Consider the following 21,044-nt stretch of genomic DNA (forward strand, 5'->3'; position numbering starts at 1 on the left):
AACAACCACTTAATGTGGATAAGAAGGAAGGACTAAGAAGAGTTTGAAAGGGACAGAATAAGTTCAATTGCCAAGGTAAGTAATTATTGCTAGTCCCAAATGCATGTTATGCAATACTTACTAACTGCAACTGCTCAGGAAACTTCTGATAGTATGACAGTGAACAATTTAATATAAAGTTCCAGACAACATAATCAAGGAACATACAAGATCTAATTTCTGCCTTTCTTTATTCTGACAATAATGGAAATATTAAAATTCATCGATTTGTGAAGAATAGCATAGAAAACAATAATAAATATTGTAATGGTCTCCTTGCCACCACTTTTGTAAATCTGAGCTCCTTAGAAGCAGTGTTTAACTTTTCTATATTTGATGTTTAGCTTTTCTGTATTTCTATATATCCCACTAAATGAAGAAGGCACTTGAATAGGTTGCAAAATAAGACATTGAAAAATGTAATTTTTTTAAATTAAAAATTTTTAAAAGCCCAGAATTTTAAATAACTTTTTGTCTACATTATTCCAATGATTTAAAGCAAAATGGGCATACAATAAAAGCACATAGCAATTGATAGAACTGGGCACAGGCCACCTCTGGAATGGAGATAGAAAACCAGCCTAATTTCCTGAAACAAATTTACGTCATTTTATTTTTACCCTAGATAAACACACCTAGTGCTGTTTAGCTGCATCATCTTGTCATAGCATCTTCTGTAGTGGTGTCTATTAAAAGTTCACCCTTCTTTGCTCAAATCTGCTGAATAAGAGACATACTGCATGGTGGATGAATCTTTCAAGTACAGGGTTTGTTGTGAGCACGTTTGCTATGGTTTTAGAGAAGTCTGGTAATGCCTTGGGTTTGGAGGCGCTTTTTATATTCTGCACTCGTCTATGTAAGTGCTTCGAGAAACTTCTCTTTGCCTCTTGCCTGGAGAGTACATCAGCTAGTTCTTTTTTTCTACTTGTTCTTTCTGAAACCAGTGCGAAAAAACGGACGCTGGGGCAAGGGGGAAATAGAAAATCCCCGTTTTCCACAATATGCTGAACTACTTTATCTCTCATTATTATGACAGTTCGGAAACAGTGTCAGTACCTGCCGCTGTTTGAGACTGAATTTCTGTCGAAATCCCTTGTCCTTGTTCTCGACAGCCACAAGATGGCACCAGAGCTCAGATTTTTTTTTTTTTTTTTTTTTTTTTTTTTTTTTTTTTTTTTTTTTTTTTTTTTTTTTTGGAAATGCTATTTGGAAATTCGTATTTCTTTTTCTAGCCTCCTATAAATCCGCTATTTGTTTTGTGAGGGCAAAGCCAAAAGGATCAGAAAAGTATTCACAGTGAAAGAGAACCTGAAGAAACTGTCCAATGCGTGCAGCAGATGGCTGATCATAAAGTAATAATAAGTTAAATGTGACAGATGTAGCATTTCCACTGTATTTTATTAGACAGCCATGAAAAAGTTAGTGCTATTTGAAGGAATGGTTTTCCAATATATTTCTAAATTATTTCAAAGTTACCAGCCCTTAAGAAAGATTTTCCTGGTGAAGATGCTAAGTGGCTCATGAATTTACATGTTTGCAGTGGAGCTGTGCCCTCGCAGTAGTTTTCTGCTGATAGACTACAAGTGCAATGATTTAAAAAAATCATATTCCAATCTTCTTGTTGCGTTTCTTATGACCTTTTTGTCTCCTCCCCTCCCACCAAATTACAACAAAGCAAAGAAACCCTTCTCATGAATTTCACTATGGCCTTTGCTGTAACATATTTACATATATGTAGATATGACATTCCCCTGACATTCTCCTGACATTTCCTTTTGATTTCACCACTCACCTCCCATCCACCCCATTTAAATGGCTGGATGGCCATTCCCCATCGAGTGGATCACCATTCCTCACACGTTTGAATGCAATTCAAATTCTAATTCATAACTTTCCAATAAAATCATATCTTACAGTCTTTGAAACATGACAGGCTAGATTTCTTCTATTCCATGTTCACACCTGGTTAAATAAAGACCTCTTTATTTCTGTAGGGTGTTATGAAATACCTGCATCATCTCAGAAGAGGAATTATAAAATAGATAAATTGTGTTTCACTAAAACAGTGGTGGAAATTCCAGCACTGTGCCCCAGCAAGCCTTCCTCTGGACTGTCTGAATAAGCGCCAAGAAGTTCTTCAAAGTACAACATTCTTGCAGTTGAGTTTCTGATTTCGAGATAAATTTAGAAAAATGGGGTTTTTTATTTTGCCTTTCTTATTTTTTCTTATACTGGTGCTTAATATCTAACACTGGTTGGGAAAACAGCTGCGGAAAAATTGTACATGTACTTCCTTCGTACAAATCTGTGGACTCTTCCAATGCTTGAAGCTCAGCACAAAGAGAAGCATGCTACTGAATGGAGTCCTTAGGGACTTATTAATATTTGCAGTGATTTTATACGGCATTTTCTCCTTTGATACAAAAAGGAACAAAAAATCCAAACTATCTTTGATTACTGGTCTTCTGCGGTAATCCATCTTATATTAATGACAATCTGACTAGAGCTAGTATATATAGACTTTCACTTACATTTCACTGCTGATGCTCTTATTAATTTGCATTGAAAAAGATTATTTGTACTGGTCCATTTAATTCTCTGTCTCTCCCCTTTACTGTGCAGAGCTCTTTAAGACTAGGATTGTCCTTCTTAAAGCCTTGGAAATGACCTTTCCATTTAGGTTAGCATACCTAAAAAATCTTTTTTTTGTTTTGTTTTGGGTTTTTTTGTTTTGTTTTTTTGTTTTGTTTTGGTTTGGTTTGTTTTTGGTTTTGGTTTTGGTTTTGGTTTTTTTTTTTTTTTGTTTAGAAACATTTCTCACTTCTACTCAGACCATCATGGGGCCTTCTGGCAGTGAAACAGATGGTGCTCTGTTTCACAAGCATTAACCTCAGTCCTATTTTTTGCAGTATGAAAGTTTCCACACTATAATAATGGGCTCCAGGTTTCCATGGAAATAAACAGATCATAATATTTAAAACAATTGTGAAACAGCCATATATAAGAGCCATATAAATGGAATTTTTAAAAAAAATTCTGGGGTTTTTTTATGTTTAAAGAAGTAATTCCTTAACTGTACAGGAACTTGTGCCTCTCAGACAGAAGTGAACGCCTAGGAGGACTGTATGACTCCTCCTTGATACAGCACTACACAAACCAATCCTTCCTCTTCAAAACAATCAGCATTTGCATTTTAGAAGTAGACAAAAATAGAATACAATCAAAACTACTACTTCAACTACTCTTGCCTCTAGCTAAGATGCATTCATACAATACTTTAAAAAATACTGAGGTGCCATAAAATTAGGAGAAGTGCTTCAAATGTAGCAATCCACAGTAAACATTTCCTCTGTTACATGGTTCTGCAAAGTCCCTGTAATCAGGTAACAGCTGTTTTCATATTAACAATATGTTTATCTTCTCCTTTACTCTAAATAAAAATTCTTATTGCTCCCTCATTCCTATTTTGAAGTTGTATAGCTAGGCTGAGCTCTTACAAAGGACACATTCCTGCTGAAATCCTCTTGCACTCTGCCAAAAAAAATCTTATGCCGATCAGAGCTATACTTGACATTTCTACGTTATTTTTTGATAAGCTATTTACTGATTTTTCCCTCACACATTGTACTCACACAACTTGAAATTAAATGCAGAATAGCAACAAAGGATATACAAAGTTACACATGGCTAAATTTTATTTTTAAAACTTTATTTGCTTAGCATAGAAAAAACTTTACAATTGTCACATTCATGTGAACAGAAACTTTGGAGCATTCTTTCACTTTGGATAAATAATGGCAACTAGAAATACTGATGCCATTCAGAGTAAGAATATTGAAAAAAATACATTTGGAGTTACAGGTTTTAAACATAATACATGTGCACTAAGTGACATTCCACAGAATCCCCATGTGTAAAGCCTGTGTTTTACATAGAATGCAAATAAAAAGGTTTTCAGCAACTGGGCTTGTGTGCATTTCAGGAGAACTGAAAACTTAGTTATCACTTCCACATAAAGCCACCAGGATGGTTTCGTAATCCCCTTTGAGTTCATCCTGTAAATTTAAGCACAAAACCCCCACAAATTGTTATTGTAACAGTCTCAAGTAAAATAAATCTCAAATAAAATTCAATATATATTGATCAAATATTAGTGCTCCATATATATAAATTAATCACTTGATAAGACACCAATTAGCCACAGACTGGACTGTAACCAAGCACCCTCACTGAAGTTATTTGTATGCTCTAGAAATAAAGCATGCATTTCCAGAGTGGAGCACAGGTAGACAAGGCTGGGAATGGTAGAGGTAGAAAATACTGGGAGGTCTAATGGCATAAGTGAAGAAGAGAAGCATAGGTTTTTATCTACCTGGGAACTTAGGCTTTTACTCTAAATAAAGTGAAACTTTCTTGATCAGTGGTATCCAATGCTCATTAATATTACAGCACTTTGTGTATAGGCATTGTGTCTAGGAGTACCTCAAACAAAGGCTAACAGTACAGTGGTACTCTACTCACCATGGAGCTGCTTATTCAGATTGGTAAAAATAGATAACATGCATTAAGTATGCAGTGTAATTATTGCATGCATTTCTTGTTCTCTTTAATTTGAATCTAGTTTTCAGAGACATATGAATTGTTTAGGGTGGCCAAGCTATGCCTCAAGACATTTGGATGCAATCACCACTTTGGAATAGGATGAGGTGGTGTAATTACATACCAAATTACAGGTTGTACACACACTTATGGGAAGATTAAAAGTGACCTTTGGCACCTAACTGAAGAAGTAGCAGACATCAATAAAAATCCAAAAGGCATTTTCATGTAGGGAGTATGTTTCTACTCCAATCAAGACATCTTTTTTTTTTTTTTTTCAGTGATGTCTACTGCTCTCTACAAAGGTGCTTTGCCAGTTTAGTTTTCTTGAAGGCCCTCACCACTTGAATTTTCTGGAAAGTACATTGGGTGGTCAGTCTCTTTAAAGAAAATATTTCAGTTAGTTTAACTCATTTATTTAGGTCATAGGGAAGACAGGCCAAATAAATGTTAATAAAATTAAAAATTCATTTACTGGAATACCCCAAATGTTAAAAGCCAATATCCAGTTGTGTCAAATACCTCCCTTAGAGCTGTCATGGTAATCATCCCCACTATCCTGCTAAGGTACTGCTTAAGAATTTGAGGATATTGTACTCTTCATTCTGCTCTTGGGTTCTACTGTAAGATGATATCCTGAGACGTGTATCACTGCTATTTCTATGACTCTTTTGACAAAAACTCTGACCTGGAAAAGGAATTAGTTCTCCCAACCTGTGGGCCGTTGGGAAAAGAAGGTACTCATCTACAATGAGCTATGCAAGATGAACCAGTGACTGAGGGGCAGAAAACTAACAGATCTTTACTGGACTTCAAAAATCATCTGGTTGTTTTGTGTTTCATGTGTCACATGGGAGAAAACCTACCATGATGGCTTGGCGGAGAGAGATGCCATACAGGCTCTTGTAATAGCCTTTGATCTCATTCATGTCCACTTCATGGCGTGAAACCATGATTCTGATGAGGTCTTTGTGCCGGGTCCCAGAACCCTATCAAAAGAAACAGAGAAAAAAAAGAGGAAGAAAAAAGAAGGAAAATAATTAAGTTACTTTCATCATTGAAATAACATTTAATCTAATTCTGTTTGTTGATCCATCAGACTTCTTTATAGACAAACATACCCCCTTCCTTTCCCTTTAGTATCTCTCATAACAAGGAGGTCTCATATCTGACTTATGTTCCCTATGACCACAATTTACTTCTGATAGGCTACCTCCACCCTGTTGTTTTTGGGGTATTTAAAATATTTTTAAATATTTCTTCTAGCTGTTTCCTAAAAACAGACATCTTCTTCACTGCACTTGCTAGACATTAGGGACAGCCTAGACTTCATTGCCTTTTTTCATGACTTTTTTAATAGTGCAATGATCTGCATTTTCATGATGTTTCACTCAATTTTTCACATACTGCTCCTAACCAAGTCCCAGGAGTTATGACAATACCTGCATACTAGAGACTGTTTCATGATCTCCAGCTGCCTGACTAACTTTCCAGAAGGATAGTGGATATCTCATTATAGATTAGGCTTCCACGAGGTTCGTTCCAAGATCTAGAATTGCTCTACTTTTCCCTTATTACTATAGTAGTTGTTTCATAAGAAGGGCTCCAGTCTCCTTCCTGTCACTGTAACAGTAAAAGATATGTGTGGATGGACAGATGTCCTCCTGAACACACTATAGAAAAGAGACAACTCCTCCAACAGAAAGTGTAAGGTTTCAAAGGAAGGAATAGAAGGAGTAAGAGAAATACTCTGGATTTCCTTCTGCAGTCTTTTTCTGTCACACAAAGGGCCTAGAGACCTCTAGCTAACGTTTTATTTCTCGGCTTATAAAGCAACCCATGTTTACAAAGAGGATATCTTAATTTAGATTACCTTCATTGCCAAATGGAGTTTTTCTGCAAAGAAAGCTGGCTTGCTTGTAGCACACTTCACTGTAATGAAGCAGTGAGACAAGGTCACTTCTGCTATACATGTAATAAAAGTCTACCAATAAAACACTTTCAAAACCTATTCATTTTTCCTACCCATGTACACTCTTAATGTACTTTGTTACCTTTTTTCATAGTGTATGAGGACAAAAAGATCCTTTCCTCTGTTTATTCAGAAAGCAATTCAGTCAGGGGAGAATAATTACCGTAAAAACAACACATTTCTCCCTAGTTTACTGCCACAAAATTAAGGAAGGTGTTGCAGCTCCCAAGAAGAAAAATGTGAAAGCATTTATGCCTTCACAGGTGGTTATAATCTGATATTTTGTAAACCAAATTATAGTTAAATTTTGATATTGAGGTGGATCTGATGGAAATTGTTCTTTTACTCAAAGTAGATTTGATTGTGATATAAAAGCTAAGAACAAGATGGGTGCCTGGCTCCCAATTACATCCCTGATCCAGTGGTAAGAGGGAGTCCCTTCTATACCTTTTTGTTCATGAACAGCGGTCAGTAACTTTATAAGAATATTTTCTTGAAAAAAACAATGAAGGACTTTTTCTATGTTTTTAATTATCAATATTATAAGTATTCTTGCAACATGAAACTTGGGGAAGAGCGGCTTTGGTTGAAGACAGGTTTAAAACTATTGGATTTTTGATACAAACTGTACCTGTTCTGACAGCTATTTTTGGCATATTGATTTCTTGTAAAAGACTTCCTATGTTGGAAACCCATCCATTCTTCTTTAAGAGACCTTTCCGAATATCAGGTGAGGTATTTCTACTCATTCGTCAACTTCAACTGATTTTAGGTGTCAATTAAATCACTATGATTAGATTAGACTTTTCAAGGTGTTATTTAGCAAGCTACTCATTGAAGCAGGGTAAGTACAGAACAGTCTCTGATCAGAGCAATTATGGCAGAAATAAAAGTTTAAGTTTACTCAGAACATAAAGTAGATTTCAGTCTGCAGAACCACTTACCAAGGGCAGTGAGGCAATTCTCAATATCACCTTTTAGCTCCAAATCCAGTACCTTGTTCATGTCATGCTTGCTGTATTTGGTGTACTTCTGAAAGACTAAATAAAGGGAAAAAAAACCCAGTATTCTCCCTGCACTGTCTCTGCCCTATTCTGTCCTCACTGCTGCAGCAGAGGACTGTTTGTGGGCCATCTTTCTCACTTTCTTCAGAGAGCGCAGTGTAAAGAGCAGTGTTACTGCACTGACTGATGAAGTTGGGATATGGAATAGGACTTTGGTAGGATAGAATGGTTCCTTTCCCATTGGATGGGGTAGAGGTGGCCAACTGACTAAACCAGAGCCACTGTGTGATAGCCCCCTGTCTAGGGCAAACTGGCTAAGAAGCGAGACCATTTTGGGGTCTTGCTTCTCATCATTGGGGTCATTTCTCATCGCTTGGCATTGTGATCACAACCCTAACTAAGCTGAGACTTTTAGTTTTGTTAACAGCCCAAATAATATTGCTCATCTCTACTACTGAAAGAACATCTGGGCTGCCAACCACACCCTTAGTCAGCAAGCATACTTCCAATCAGAGCCATGTCTTGATAATCTTCTCAGAATTCATGAACAGCTTTGTTCAACTTACCCCTTCGAAGATGTGGGTAGCTTCTTGTAGTAAGAACATTTACAAACACAGCAGTGTCTGTTCCTTTCCTTTTCTCTCCTGCTTCATACAAGGCCTGTCATAAAGAAAAGAAGGTGACAAGGTCAATATTAGACAGGTAAAATTCAAACAGGAATACTGTATTTTGAAGGCCACTGCTTATTAGTAATGAAAACTTTCCCTTGACACAATCCAGATCAAAACTGTACCCTACCTCAGACTAACTCCAGCTCTGTCAAATAATACTTCTTACTTCACTTATGTCGTAATAGTACCTAGTGAACACTGTGCAGCTAGAAAACATTTTTTCAGACATTTTACAATCACCATCTAGCTTTCCTGGGTATACTACATTCCTGAATGAAGTTCTTTTTCATTTTTCAGATAGCAGTCTGCACGAAAGCTGAGGACTGGTACGATTTCTTAAGACTGACAAACCAACGTAAGCTCAGGACTAGTAAGATTTCATAAGACTGACTAAATTATTTCTGCAACTAACTGGCGCAATATGCAGGAGAAACCTATGTAATAAGTATTTCCTCATCTTTCCAGGAGTGACTTTTACTTCCAGGAAAGTAAGAACCAAATCAGTCTCCTCTATTTTTCTCACCTCCTCAAACCTTTTTAAGACTAATAATAAAAGACTTCAACACGGCTTGAAGATTTAACACTCTGCATCAAGATAAATAGTACTGAACTCTTGAACTTAGAAAAAGTATTAATTTACTTGCTTATGATGACAGAACTAAACTCCTTATGTAACAGGAATTAAAACAGTATTTCTCAATGGCCTTTTCTTGGCTGGCTTTTTTTAAAAAATCAAATTGAAGTCATCTAAACCTAAATTGTAACTGTGATGTAACATTTTATAGGTGATTTTTAATCAAGATTTTAGCAAAGACAGTCCCACTAATGCTGGAAGAAATAAGAAAAAGATCAGATGTCTATCTCAGAATTATTGAGAAAATGACTGAGGTTTACCAATAATCTTGAAAGATTTGTCACTAAAAAGCAATATTTATATCTAATATACTGCAGAGTTCACACTGGTCAGTGTATGGTAGATAATTCTGCACATAGATGGGCATACCTTGTCCCTTAATTCAAGAACTGTTTCATAAACAGAAGCAAGACTGGGTCTAATTTCTCCACTTGTTGGCTTGCACTTCAAATGGTCTGCATGCTCATCACGAACTAGACAGGATCTTGCAGAAATGTTTCCAAAGCTAGATATTAGGGTGACTATCTAATTTCCTTCATGTTATTAACTTGCATGAATTTTGTAAAATACTGTCTCCTCAGAAATGATTGCTGTATGACATTGAAATCTCTGTTAGGTCTGCAATGCACAGGATCCAGACAGACAGTAGAGGCTCAAGTAAGTCAGAAGAAGTTCTGCAAAGTGCCAAGTATGATCTTACCCTGGCATCATTGTCAGCAAGTTCATCGTTCACATGAGGATTTTCACACCGATCGCCCTACATAAAGAAATAAATAAAATTTCACTGGTGCTTACAATCATTCAGTTCACTAAAGCTCAACATTTGGGAGTTCTGCAGCGCCACTCTCGTACATAAACCAATATATAACTGAAAATAGGTGCAATTATGTCAATCATCCTGTGATTAAAACTGTTGTAATTGTAATCAGAGAACGTGCTTCTACAGCCATCAGCAACTTATTTTTTAATTCCTACCTAAAAATCCACAGGAAGTATTTGTTTCTTGGCATGAAACTACAGGCTTCAAACCTGTGACCTGCTCCCTGATGATCATTCAACTCCTTTCAAGTTGATTTGAAAGTTAAAACTGGAAATCCAAACCATGAAAACAGATGTATCAAAATGTTAGCCTGTGTGCAAGTACAAGGTTCATATACATATACTCAAAAATAAAATATTTAATTATTTTAAAAGTGGGTGTTTGTTGGGAAGGTACAGTGTTTGAACTCATCTACTTTCGAATGTAAATTTACAAAACACTTTGTCCACTTGTTAACTCCCTGCCCTTGTCCCATTATCTAGCTACTAGAAACATACATTACCGGAAAAATCTCTAATTTTAAATATATCTTCTTTTTATAGTCAATTGCCATGACATTGTACCTGTTACTTTTTCTAGTGCTTAAAGAGCACAAAAAAAAGTCTTAAAATCATAACTGGTAAAAAGGAAATACTGTTTGACAATCAAGTTTTTTAAAAGGTGTTTGAGATAAAATCTCAGTTTCTAATGGTCTGGGATATAAAAGTAAAAAAAGCAATGCAAAGAAATAAAAATTTCATAAATCTTTACTTATTGCAAGTCTCTCTAAAATAGTCTTGGGAATATTGGTTTTTGATTATAGATACTGTCACTCAAAATGCTTAAGCATAACATACCTTGGCAAGAATAACCAAAGCCTTTTGAAAGTCTCCAGATGTGTCTGAGATGATATCTTGTGTCAGATCTCTCTTCATCACTGCAATCAAATAGTTTGTTTTGAAGTTATCAACTTAATTGACTACATAATCTTTAAAGGTCCCATCAAAGCACTCTATGATCTTTTTCAGTATTTTCTTAATTTCCCACTTAAATATGCCCACTAGAAATGTGGTTTTCTTAATTTCTTTCATTTGTTTTCAAGTAAAGGAGTTTATTTGTAGCATGTCCTTTAAAGCCTGAGATATGCTGTGAAATTGGAGATTAAACCTAAAATGTGCTGAAAAAAATGTCCATCTCTAAGGTTTTGTGGGTAGCAGTGTTTTGGGTTTCTGCTTGTAAAATATATAAACCTTTTTCTGAGCCTTTTTCTTTTTTGGTTTTACTTCTGGCTGCTCTTATCAGTATTGAACTCAAATATGAACCTCTCCCAGAAAATCAAGCTTTTAATATAGGTATGTAAGAAGAAATGTCTTGGTAAAACTTACCTCATCATCTCAAAAAACAGGATTTAATTAGACAACCCAGTAAACTTGACATATAAGAGAATCACATTACACTGTACACATTACACTGTAGTAATTTCAAGTATTTTTCCCCTACAGTTCACTGGTTGCTCCAACTGCTAACATGCCTGTGTTGCTAACCCAGTAAGGTTTTTTTTTAAGTCTATGCTTTTATCTTAAAATGTCGGCCAAGGTTTAGTTACAGGGGAAGAAAGGTAGCTTGGCTTTGCATGCATCCAAGAAAATGTCTAAATGTGTGACTTATTCCATGAGACACTCACAATTCCAGCAGTGGTGATGTACCTTTTCCTTCACTATTGGGATCTACATAGGTCAGCAAAAGTCACTATGACCTTCCTCCCCAGCAACCCTGTCAAATTTTTGTGAAGCTTCATTTGCTTCCTATATTGTTCTCAATTCCTCATACTAGGTGAGGTTGTGACTTCGATGTGTCTACCATAGGGTTATACAACGGTATAATTTATTTCTTGCTTCTTAATACTTATTTCATGCTCTGAATTACCTTCCTTGTAGTATCTGCTGGCTTCTCTGATCTCTCGGTTGCTTCTTGAGGCCAGAATCTCAATTAAGGTATCTTCATCAGTTCCAAGCCCCTAATAAAAGCAATTGAAATTTCAGAGATGTTATTCAATAGAACTTAAATTTCTCATAAATAAGATGAAAATCACTGCTTTGGCTTTGAAGGCACCTCATGGAAAGAGAAATAAAAATTAAAAATATTGTGCTTCCATATAATGAAATTTCAGCTCTTTTGCAATTAAATTTTTATCACATTCAATATACTGGTGCCCAAAAGAAGTGCTAAAGGGATCAAATAGTGCACATAAAAGATAGGAATGCAAAATCTATGGAAAAAAATAGCTCCTTCCCTTTTTTACTTTCTTCTATGTAAACATGAATGTAAATGCTATGGCTCCCATTAGCAACCAGTTTTCAGAAGGCAGAAAGAGTTCATGCACACAAAAGGATCTCCTCCAACTCTAAAATGCAGCAGGGATTACTGGGTCTTGTTCTCATAAACTGAGTTACCAATACAGATTTATTTAACAAAATGAATCTGAAATAAAGATACTACACAAGCCTTGAAATCTGTGTCCAGTGTTATTTATAGGTCTTGATAAGTACATATGCTCTCTAGGGAAATTTTTCTCTGAAGATTTTGCCTTACCTTCATAGAGGCTCTTAATTCTTCAGCATCAAATTGAGCTGGAGTTTTGAGCAAAGCCACAACAACGTCTTCTAGATGGCCTTTCAGGGCTTTTTTCAAAGCCTCTTCTAGACTCTGTTTCAGGAAGAATAAGAAGCACACTAAGTTAATGAATGGTAAAAGTGTAGCTGCTGCTCAGCAGCAATCCAAAAATTAGTCTGACCTCTGATCAATCTTAGTCTACATCATTCCTATATTTATAATAGAAAGAATTGTGAATCCCTACTTCTAGTTTCAGATTTGTTGTGTTTGACACTTTATGTTAATTAAAGTGTCAGGGAGGGTTTTTCAGTAAGTATTCTGGTGTGCTTTCGCACATTGCAGTTCAGCTATATTGAAACATTTACAGCATCAGAAGAGGACTCAAAATAAGCTACTCGTTCTTCAACAGAAGGTAATGCCATATCACTCTTACAATTATGACTGAGTTGCTTATTTGTATAACATTTCAACTCATTGTTTATTGCATGAAGTTTGAAGTGAACATATGTAATATGGCCCTTAACAAAAACACAAGTTCTGAAGATAAAGGCTATATTCTAATTTGACCTAAATTTAAGTAGGGTGAAAAAAACCCCTAAAAATCTGATTTATTCTGCTGCCTATCTAAAAATGTTCTAAAAAACACTAGAAGCCCCTCCCTATACCAGTGCTGGCATACTTGGGCAACAGTGTTATGGTCCTACAACTCTCCTATCCTGTTCAGTATTCTATCTTTACTCATATATATCATTTGAGCCAGAAGAAACTTTGATATTCTGGGTGAAAAAGAAGCTTGGTTTGAATATACTTTACCTTCCCCTTAGCCTGCTGATAGGCAGCTTTGATTTGCTGTCGCTGAGCATTTGTTCTCTTAGTCAAGATGTCAATGATGGTGGCTTCATCCACACCTATGAACCACCAAACAAAATTCCAATATATTCAAAATATATACATAATTTAGCCAGTTAATTTTTTTTAATTATTATGTCCTTTAGGTCATATTTTGATTTCTTGACAAACTAAAATATAACCAAAGGAAAAGCTGTAATCATCTACAGACTCACAAGATTAGTGTTGTAGCTAAGAAACCAAATAGATAGATCCATCCAGGACACAAAAATTTCATACAAAAAGTCTTAAAGTGCTCTGAGTGTAGGTCTTCCACTAAACTGAAAAAAACCTAAAAAACCCAATCAAACAGAAATCTACACTATAAACCAAACTAGATGGCATCCTCCTTTAATCTCAGTAAGTCAAAAACCTTTTGAAGTAGAAACAAAGTGCCAAATGTGAATTTCATTTAAAGAGAGAAATATAACAGAAGCATCCAATATATTATCAGCATAATCATTGCCTCTTGCAGGAATCTTATGGAAATCAAGCCAAAAAGTATTAGTGTTGCAAAATTATTTCCTTCCCTAGAATTAAATTTTTACAACCCTTCCTTCAACATATTCGAATACTTTAATATAACATTAAGGTCTGGAACTAAAATACAACATCAGGCTATCAAAGAGTTGAGATTCTTCACCAAGTAACATATTTTAATGTATTGCCAAGCTTTTAAAAGTAGAGGCACCTCTTCTGTTTGCCCCTGCCTCTTGCTCTTTTATTCAGCATTGCCCTCAAAATTTTCTAAGGAAGGATCCTAATGTAGTAAGTTAAATATTTACTCCTCTTACCCTTTACAGTAATAGCTCTGTCCAAAGCAGCAACATCAGCCGATGGATCAAAATTTGGGTATGTCTGTACTCCAGGGATACCTTTTGAACTCTTCTGCAGAGGGAAAATAAAAAATAAAATTAAAAAATAAAATAAAATAAAATAAAATAAAATAAAATAAAATAAAATAAAATATTGCTCATACTGCGGAATATTTTTGTGTGGAAACAGATTTGAATGTCCAAATAAACTATGCATTTGTGGTTGCCTTCTATTACGAAGGAACACACAGTTTTGTAGCTACAAGTAATTAAATGGGTTCAATAATGGATAATTTTATCTATTCCTTTCACAACTCTCATATTAAAGAAAAAAGTACTTCATAAATTTTTTTAGGTACCTGAACACCTATTTCTTAGTGTAAGTTGGATTGCATAAGAAAATAATTAACTGTCATAATTAGGAAATTATGCTCAAATTTTATGGGCTCTAAACTCACAATTAAATCTTACAAGGGTTTCCAGTAAAGTGCTAATTTCTTTGCTTATCTTATGCAAACTGACTGTGTTACATTATGGCTGTCCTCAGCTGATTCATATCTAAGCTTTCAAACACTTGTTGCCTTCAAGATCTTGGGGAAGTGTTCAAGCCTAACCCTAAAAGGAAGTGGAGACCTCTTGCCCAGCTTCTTTGAAACTTTAGACAAAAGTCATGGTTTTCACAAAGCATTTTCCACTGGCTGGTTTTGGTGCATCTTCTCCTAGATGGGCACTCCCCAATCAGTATCTGAAAATCTCTGGGAACTGTACAACAGATCCTTTGGCTTGCCCTATGTCAGGAACATGACGCATCAATTTATGGGTAGGACCTAACAGCATTAAGCAAGTCATTCAGCACTCAACAGCACTAAATAACAGATTCCAGTCTACTGCTATTACAGAACTATAAAATGCTCCAAGATTCTTGGATGAAAAATTTACAGAAAATTCCCATTGTTGTGATATATGGTTAGATTTCTTATTCGAAGACACCAGCATTTTAGCTAGATGACCCAGAATTACCTATAATTTTTCTTGTTTCAAAAACTAGTGTTTTAATTTTTTTATCCTTTGCCATTAAAATAAAATATCCTAAAAGAAAGGACAAGGTTCCATGCATACAATTTGTATTGAATTTTCTACACTTCTAGTAGAATTAGTTAATTAAATGTTCATCTCCCTACAGAATTATCTCACTAGGAGCTGTAAAAGAGCAGACAGATTGCATACTTAGATCAGTCTCTTGCATGCTTTTCAAGAGGTCATTGTGTCTTGTGTGCAAAGTAAACAAAGGAATGGGACTGTCTCACTGCCTGTTTCTCAATCTTGCAGGCCAACCTTTGTATACTGGTTTCCATGCCAAACTTATCTACCAGCAATACAAAAATCTCTAACCACCATAGACAAGAACATCTCAGGACCTGGGAATGAAAGGGGGATGGTGGAGCCAAAGATTTGTGCTCAAAATGTTGTGGAGTCAAAATTACAAAATCTACAGGGACCTAGAGCAGAAAACTTCTGTTTACTGAAATTTCCTCTATATAATTTTGGTTTCAAAACGTAAGTTTTTAGGGAACTTGTGTGATTTCATAGTGATTTCACTCCTTTACCTTTGCTTTCATTTCAGTATCTTCATCTCATTATCACAAACGTTCTGCATATCATGCTAGCACAGTAACTCTTGACTCTTCACAACCATATCCTTCCCTCTAATGTCTAACAGTACTCATTGTCTGAGGCTTTTTATTACGTGCTGCGGCTCATTCCACCGCGACTGTGACATGTGATATGAAAGCTAGGATATATACCAGTGACTTTACTTCCTGCTTTACATTCCTGGGTTCTAACTCATGGCTTCCTCATCCAAAGAGTCCCTGTTTTTTTCCACATACATTGCCTGAACACGTTCATACACATTCACACAACTCAGCATCAGATTACCACATTAAAGAAGCCAATCTGAGTGATTCAGTGACTGGCCACTGGGAATTACATTTTAATCACACTAACTAGTTCTGCCTAGGAATTGATAACTAGACTGATAGATGCAAATAGGAACAATTTTTCATCTTGTAGCAAACTTCCTACATTATATACTGCAATAAAATTGGATTCCAGTTCTAATCTGCTAGAGTTTTGCCATTGTTTGTCTTCCATTTGCATTTATGGAAGATGTTTAAATGCTTTTAAACCACTTGTAAGAGTATAGGAAAACAAAGATGGTGCTTTCAAAAATTGATAATACTTACAATACATTCCTGCTCCTGATTGTCCATGAACCATGCCTGCTTCAGAAATTCTGATACCATAGCCATGTTGACAGAGTTTCTGGGAAGAGATGCATCAAGTTACAAACCATTTTTCATCACTTTCAGTACCAGCGCAACTCAAGATTTTTCATCCCCAAAAGCACTATTCTAGCACTGTGATATGTCATGGTTAATGTCCCACATGGTAACTGGCCTGTGCTATTAGAGGCAGGTAAATTTGATGTTTCATGAATAATGTAATGATCCACAGCTGCTTGCTCACCCCTACATTCTTAGCTACCTTCAGAAGTTTTATATAAAAGTAGTTTTATCAGTAGTACTATTTGCTTATACTAATTAGCATTAGCACTTACTTACAAAGGGAAGTTACTAGAAATCAATTAGTCTGTCTTTCTCATTTGTTAATCTATCACCTATGATAGATTAACCCATTTAATTTGATTATTTTAAAATTCGCCGGTAAAAAAGGGTTCTTGTCTCATCATTTACTGAGGTTGGAGTTCTTGTGTATTATGTTAGAAAAAATATATTCTCTTGTTAAACATTTTTCATGTAATTTCTTTGACTAGACATTTTCTAAGGAAGATGAGTAAATTTGGATAGTTTTATACACATTGCTTTTTCTTACATATTTTCTACAATTTCTACAAAACAATAATAAAGCATTGCCAATTTAAGAAGAGGAAAGGAAAGAAAATTTTGCTTTTTACAACTCTAAAAGAAAGTCTACACAGCTTTCCCAGAAGTCACTATGCAGAAAAGGAAAAAATGAGAGGTCATGTAACATTAAGTACTCAAAAATGATGAATGCTTTTCTTCATAACAACTTCTTTTGTTGGTGTGGGAAATATTCTGTTTGTTAACTGAAATAGTGAGGAAGTAGAAAGAAGAAATCAATGGTTTATTGAATAAAGTTACTCAAACTAGGTTATAATTTTAAAACACTTTTCATCAGCACACTCTAGGAAAGACTTGGTTTTAAATGTAAGCAGTAACCAGAGATAAGGTTGTTGAGTAAACCAGACTGGTTTTGAAACTGGTGTTAAGAGACAGAATTTTGTCTGCAGTCTTGGAGTACAGATCATATACACAATTATAAAGGATTAGGTTAGTTTTTCTGGTAACACACCCCCTCTATACTGTAGGAAGGGCAGAGACCAGTCTTTTGAATTGATCCAAAGTTTAGGACCAAGGAGTGTAGCTGTAGCCAAGCTCTTTCTTTCCCTCACAGCAGAACTGTAAAGCTTGCTTCTGCATTCACCAGCCAACAAAGTGAAAAATATCTCAGACAGCCTGCCTGCAGCTCTCTCTAAAGTATGAGCCAACCATATTCCCTCTTCCCAAAAAATTCTTGCTTTTGTTTCTTTCCCTCAGGAAGGGATTTAGCTCTGCCTATGTTGCCAGAAAAGCTGAAACTGATTTAAAGTCTATATTTGTATGTTATTTACAGTAGGTCTCTACTGGGTAAATAATGGGCAGAATATTCAGTCAGATTTAAGGACCAACTTTTATGACCTACTCTTTATTCAGGATCAGAGAAGCATGCTCACATAACAATTGCAACCTGCAGTTTTCTCAAATTGTCAGAGTGACTTGTGCGCCTTTCTATTGACAGAAGTTAACAACAAGGGCAGATAAAGCAACATGGTATCCAAAATTCCTTTGCATTTTATAACAACATATATGAAGGCCATATTCAGCAGGATGGAAACAGTTAAAAGTCTCCACTGTGGGTACACTGAGTCATCAACGCCCACATGTCCTGGTATGTCTTGCAGACTGACTGATTCACAGAGCAGTGAAACACCCCGAGCTATGGAATAAGATCCAGTCTCCCAGAACCAGATCTGAGAAGAGGTGTGTTTTGCCTGATAAAGTAACCCTTTTCAGGGAGAACTGTCTTCAGGAAGCATTGCTAACACATCCTTTTCTTCTACATATCCCCATCTCCACCCTTGACACCAAGCTCTAAAGGTTTTTGATGCTTTTGAGGCAGGCTGGAGCAGAAGGCTGCTAAACAAAATTGGATTTATTAAGCCTCTAAAACTTAATTTTTTAATTATTCAAATTATACAGTAAGAAAAAAAGTCTGTGTCTTAAAAAACTTTTAAAAGTATTTTTTCTTCTTTTGAAATAAAGACACTGGCATGTAGATCCATCTATTTCCATCTAGTAAAGAAATAAAGCAATTTTAATATGAGTCAAAGTAATCAATGGCTAAAGACCTTAGTCTGCTTGAATAAGTTTAAAAAGGTAAGAAACCAACTTATGTAAAAAACTCTACTTCAGCTTTGGAAGAAACTACAGCTGATAAGAAAAAAGAAGACTGGAATCTAGGAAGACAGCCAGCCCCCTGATGGAGACAAGGTCTTGCCCTATACTTTGTCCTGCCCCTCTAAAATGCAAAGAGGTCATATAAACAGTACCTAGATCCAAGAGGGATATATTCAGTCCATATATTACTTTAATGTAGTATGAAAAGGACTGGAGTAACTAATTCCCAATTGGAATGCTCAACATTGCAATGGAATTGAAAAATTAGACAGACTTCCAGACTGAAAGCCGTAACCATTTTTTCACAAAAATCACCATAATATCCCTTTCTCTCTGGCTCTTAATCTCCTGAAGATACACCTTCGAACAGGACCAATCAAAAATTTTTAAGGTTATTAAAAATATTTGAAGACACAAACTAGATTTTTTTTACACTACAGTCCGTGTCAAATGAAGCATTTATCTGTGCTTGTTTAACCATATCATGAAGCATGTCAGATGCCTGGTTTCTTTCCAAGGCTTAGTACCAGGATCTTGATGTAAATTACAGTCATGACACACAGTCAGAAAAACAGGCAGAAGATTTAATAGAGTAATTTACTTTGCAGTGGAAAGTCTGCTGATTATGGAAATATCATCCAGAAACACCATCTCATCCTTATAAAATTCTATGGAAAGACTTAGCAGAAAGAACCACAGATGATACAGATTTTACGTGGTTTTGCCAAGTTCTTAGTCAGAAAAGCAGCATTTTGCTCTCATGTTTCTAAAAGATTGGTTTGATTTCTAAAATTTATTTCTGATTTGATTCTAAGATATTTGATTCTCATCACTTTTCATAAATTTCTCTACAGTCATAATGCACAAACTGTTGAAGTAACAACAGCTGTTTCTATTTTTTTAAATTTATATACACAACATAGTAGTTTTCTAGGAACTCAGTTTTACTGCAGATTTCTACAGCAGCCTCTAAAAAGGCAAAGAGAAAGTATATGAAATGGCCAACACCAAATAAGTTTGCTTTTTGAAGTTTTAACCATTTTTTATTCCCTCTATTTAATTGCATTAAATAAAAGCAATAATTGTCGAAGCCCTTGTGCAAAATGTTCCAGAATGGAAAGAATTTCTCCTACCACACCCGTTTTTTTTCCCTGACAGCAAGTCCAACCCACAGAAAGTTTGCACCAGGTCACTTGACAAATTAGGCATACAATTTCTAAAATGTGCTGAGTCTATAGAGAGCAATAATGAACTACAAAATCCTACCTTTCTTCTCACAAATACTGCCTTGCAGGGCTGCACAGTCAGGAGTAAAGGAGCAGAAGGCTCTCAAAACTTTTATACCCTGTGCAGGAAACTCCACCCAGCAACCAGTGTTTCCACAGCCCTAGTAATCATCTGCAGCAACTATATCTGGTTGCCACCCAAAGTGGAGAAACATTAAGGAAAAAAAAAGAGTCATTGCAAAACTATGTGCTGGCAAAAGTATGAGCAAATTTCAGAAGGGAAAAGAAAACAAAGAGCAACCCATGGCAGCTCCCTTCTCCTGCCCTGACCACATCCCCAGTTTTAATAAATTGCATAAATCTTTTGGGATCATATGATTAAATATTAAGAAAACTAAACTTGAGTTATTATCTTCACATTTTGACATGTCTGATATAATTTCAAAAGTGAATATATTAAGATATGTCTTTGCTCAGTGAAACTTTGAGAGAAGAAAGAGTGAAGAGTCAAGGCAGAATCCTCACTCCACTGAGATCTGGTGGCAATCAGCTCTGCATCTTTTGCTTGTGGGCCCATGACAGAAATAACCCAGGAATAAAACACATCTATTATTTCATATAAATAACTTTTTTTCCTTGGAAAGAAACACATGGGAAAAGGCAGACTTACTTAATATAAGGGCAATAACTAGTATCTACATAATCAGGAAGAGATTGAAGCAATGAGATTAAACTCTGAAGTTCAAAGTGAGAGTGGTTTGCACAAGATGAGGGTATATCTGCTAGAAGTGGTTTTCTGCAAGCACTTCCTTGCCCAGCCAGCACAGCACAACACCATGCATATTACTAACATCTCAGATTGGCCTGAAGCATGATGTTCAGTGAAGAAATACCTGCTGCTGAACCAGAAGTGTTTGCGATGGGCAAATAGGACTCCCAGCAGATTTCTTCCTTCTCCTGACTGGCTGTAATGCATAGGTACCCCTAGTATGGCTGATCTGCTTCACATGAACATACACAAAATGCAGTCTGCCCTTGAAACCCAGTCTAACAATTAATTATATGAGGAAGAAGAGGAACGGATTGCTGGTAATTTTTAGAGGAGACCCTCACAAATTTCTCAAATGTAAAGTAACACACAAGTACATTCCAACATATCTTACATCTTCTTCCCTACACGCAAATGTGTGGTGCTCAGAATAATCTGCTCATCACAGTCAAGGAGGTCCCCATCCCACCAGCC

General features: G+C 35.9%; 1 protein-coding gene across 1 annotated transcript; it reads right to left on the reverse strand.

The window, feature by feature from the left end:
* Positions 1-3,731: 3,731 nt before the first annotated feature.
* ANXA1 (annexin A1) lies at positions 3,732-19,955 on the reverse strand. Its single transcript, XM_083884287.1, has 13 exons — positions 19,842-19,955; positions 16,281-16,359; positions 14,014-14,107; positions 13,145-13,239; positions 12,311-12,424; positions 11,645-11,735; positions 10,576-10,655; positions 9,620-9,676; positions 8,181-8,274; positions 7,555-7,650; positions 6,512-6,570; positions 5,505-5,627; positions 3,732-4,094 (listed from the first exon to the last, which is right to left on the reverse strand). The coding sequence occupies exons 2-13, from the start codon at positions 16,344-16,346 to the stop codon at positions 4,035-4,037; spliced, it is 1,029 nt and encodes a 342-aa protein (XP_083740413.1). The 5' UTR covers positions 16,347-16,359; positions 19,842-19,955; the 3' UTR covers positions 3,732-4,034.
* Between the last annotated feature and the right edge of the window lie 1,089 nt (positions 19,956-21,044).

The sequence above is a fragment of the Zosterops lateralis genome (assembly GCF_965231275.1).
Source record: "Zosterops lateralis genome assembly, chromosome: Z".
Lineage (NCBI taxonomy): Eukaryota > Metazoa > Chordata > Aves > Passeriformes > Zosteropidae > Zosterops > Zosterops lateralis.

Coding starts and splice junctions, on each gene's coding strand:
- ANXA1 (XM_083884287.1), bottom strand. CDS start 16,346: ATGGCTATGGTATCAGAATTTCTGAAGCAGGCATGGTTCATGGACAAT. Junction 10,656..11,644: donor CAGCAGATACTACAAGGAAG/GTAATTCAGAGC, acceptor ATTTGATTGCAG/TGATGAAGAGAGATCTGACA. Junction 9,677..10,575: donor CTTTGGTTATTCTTGCCAAG/GTATGTTATGCT, acceptor TTCTTTATGTAG/GGCGATCGGTGTGAAAATCC.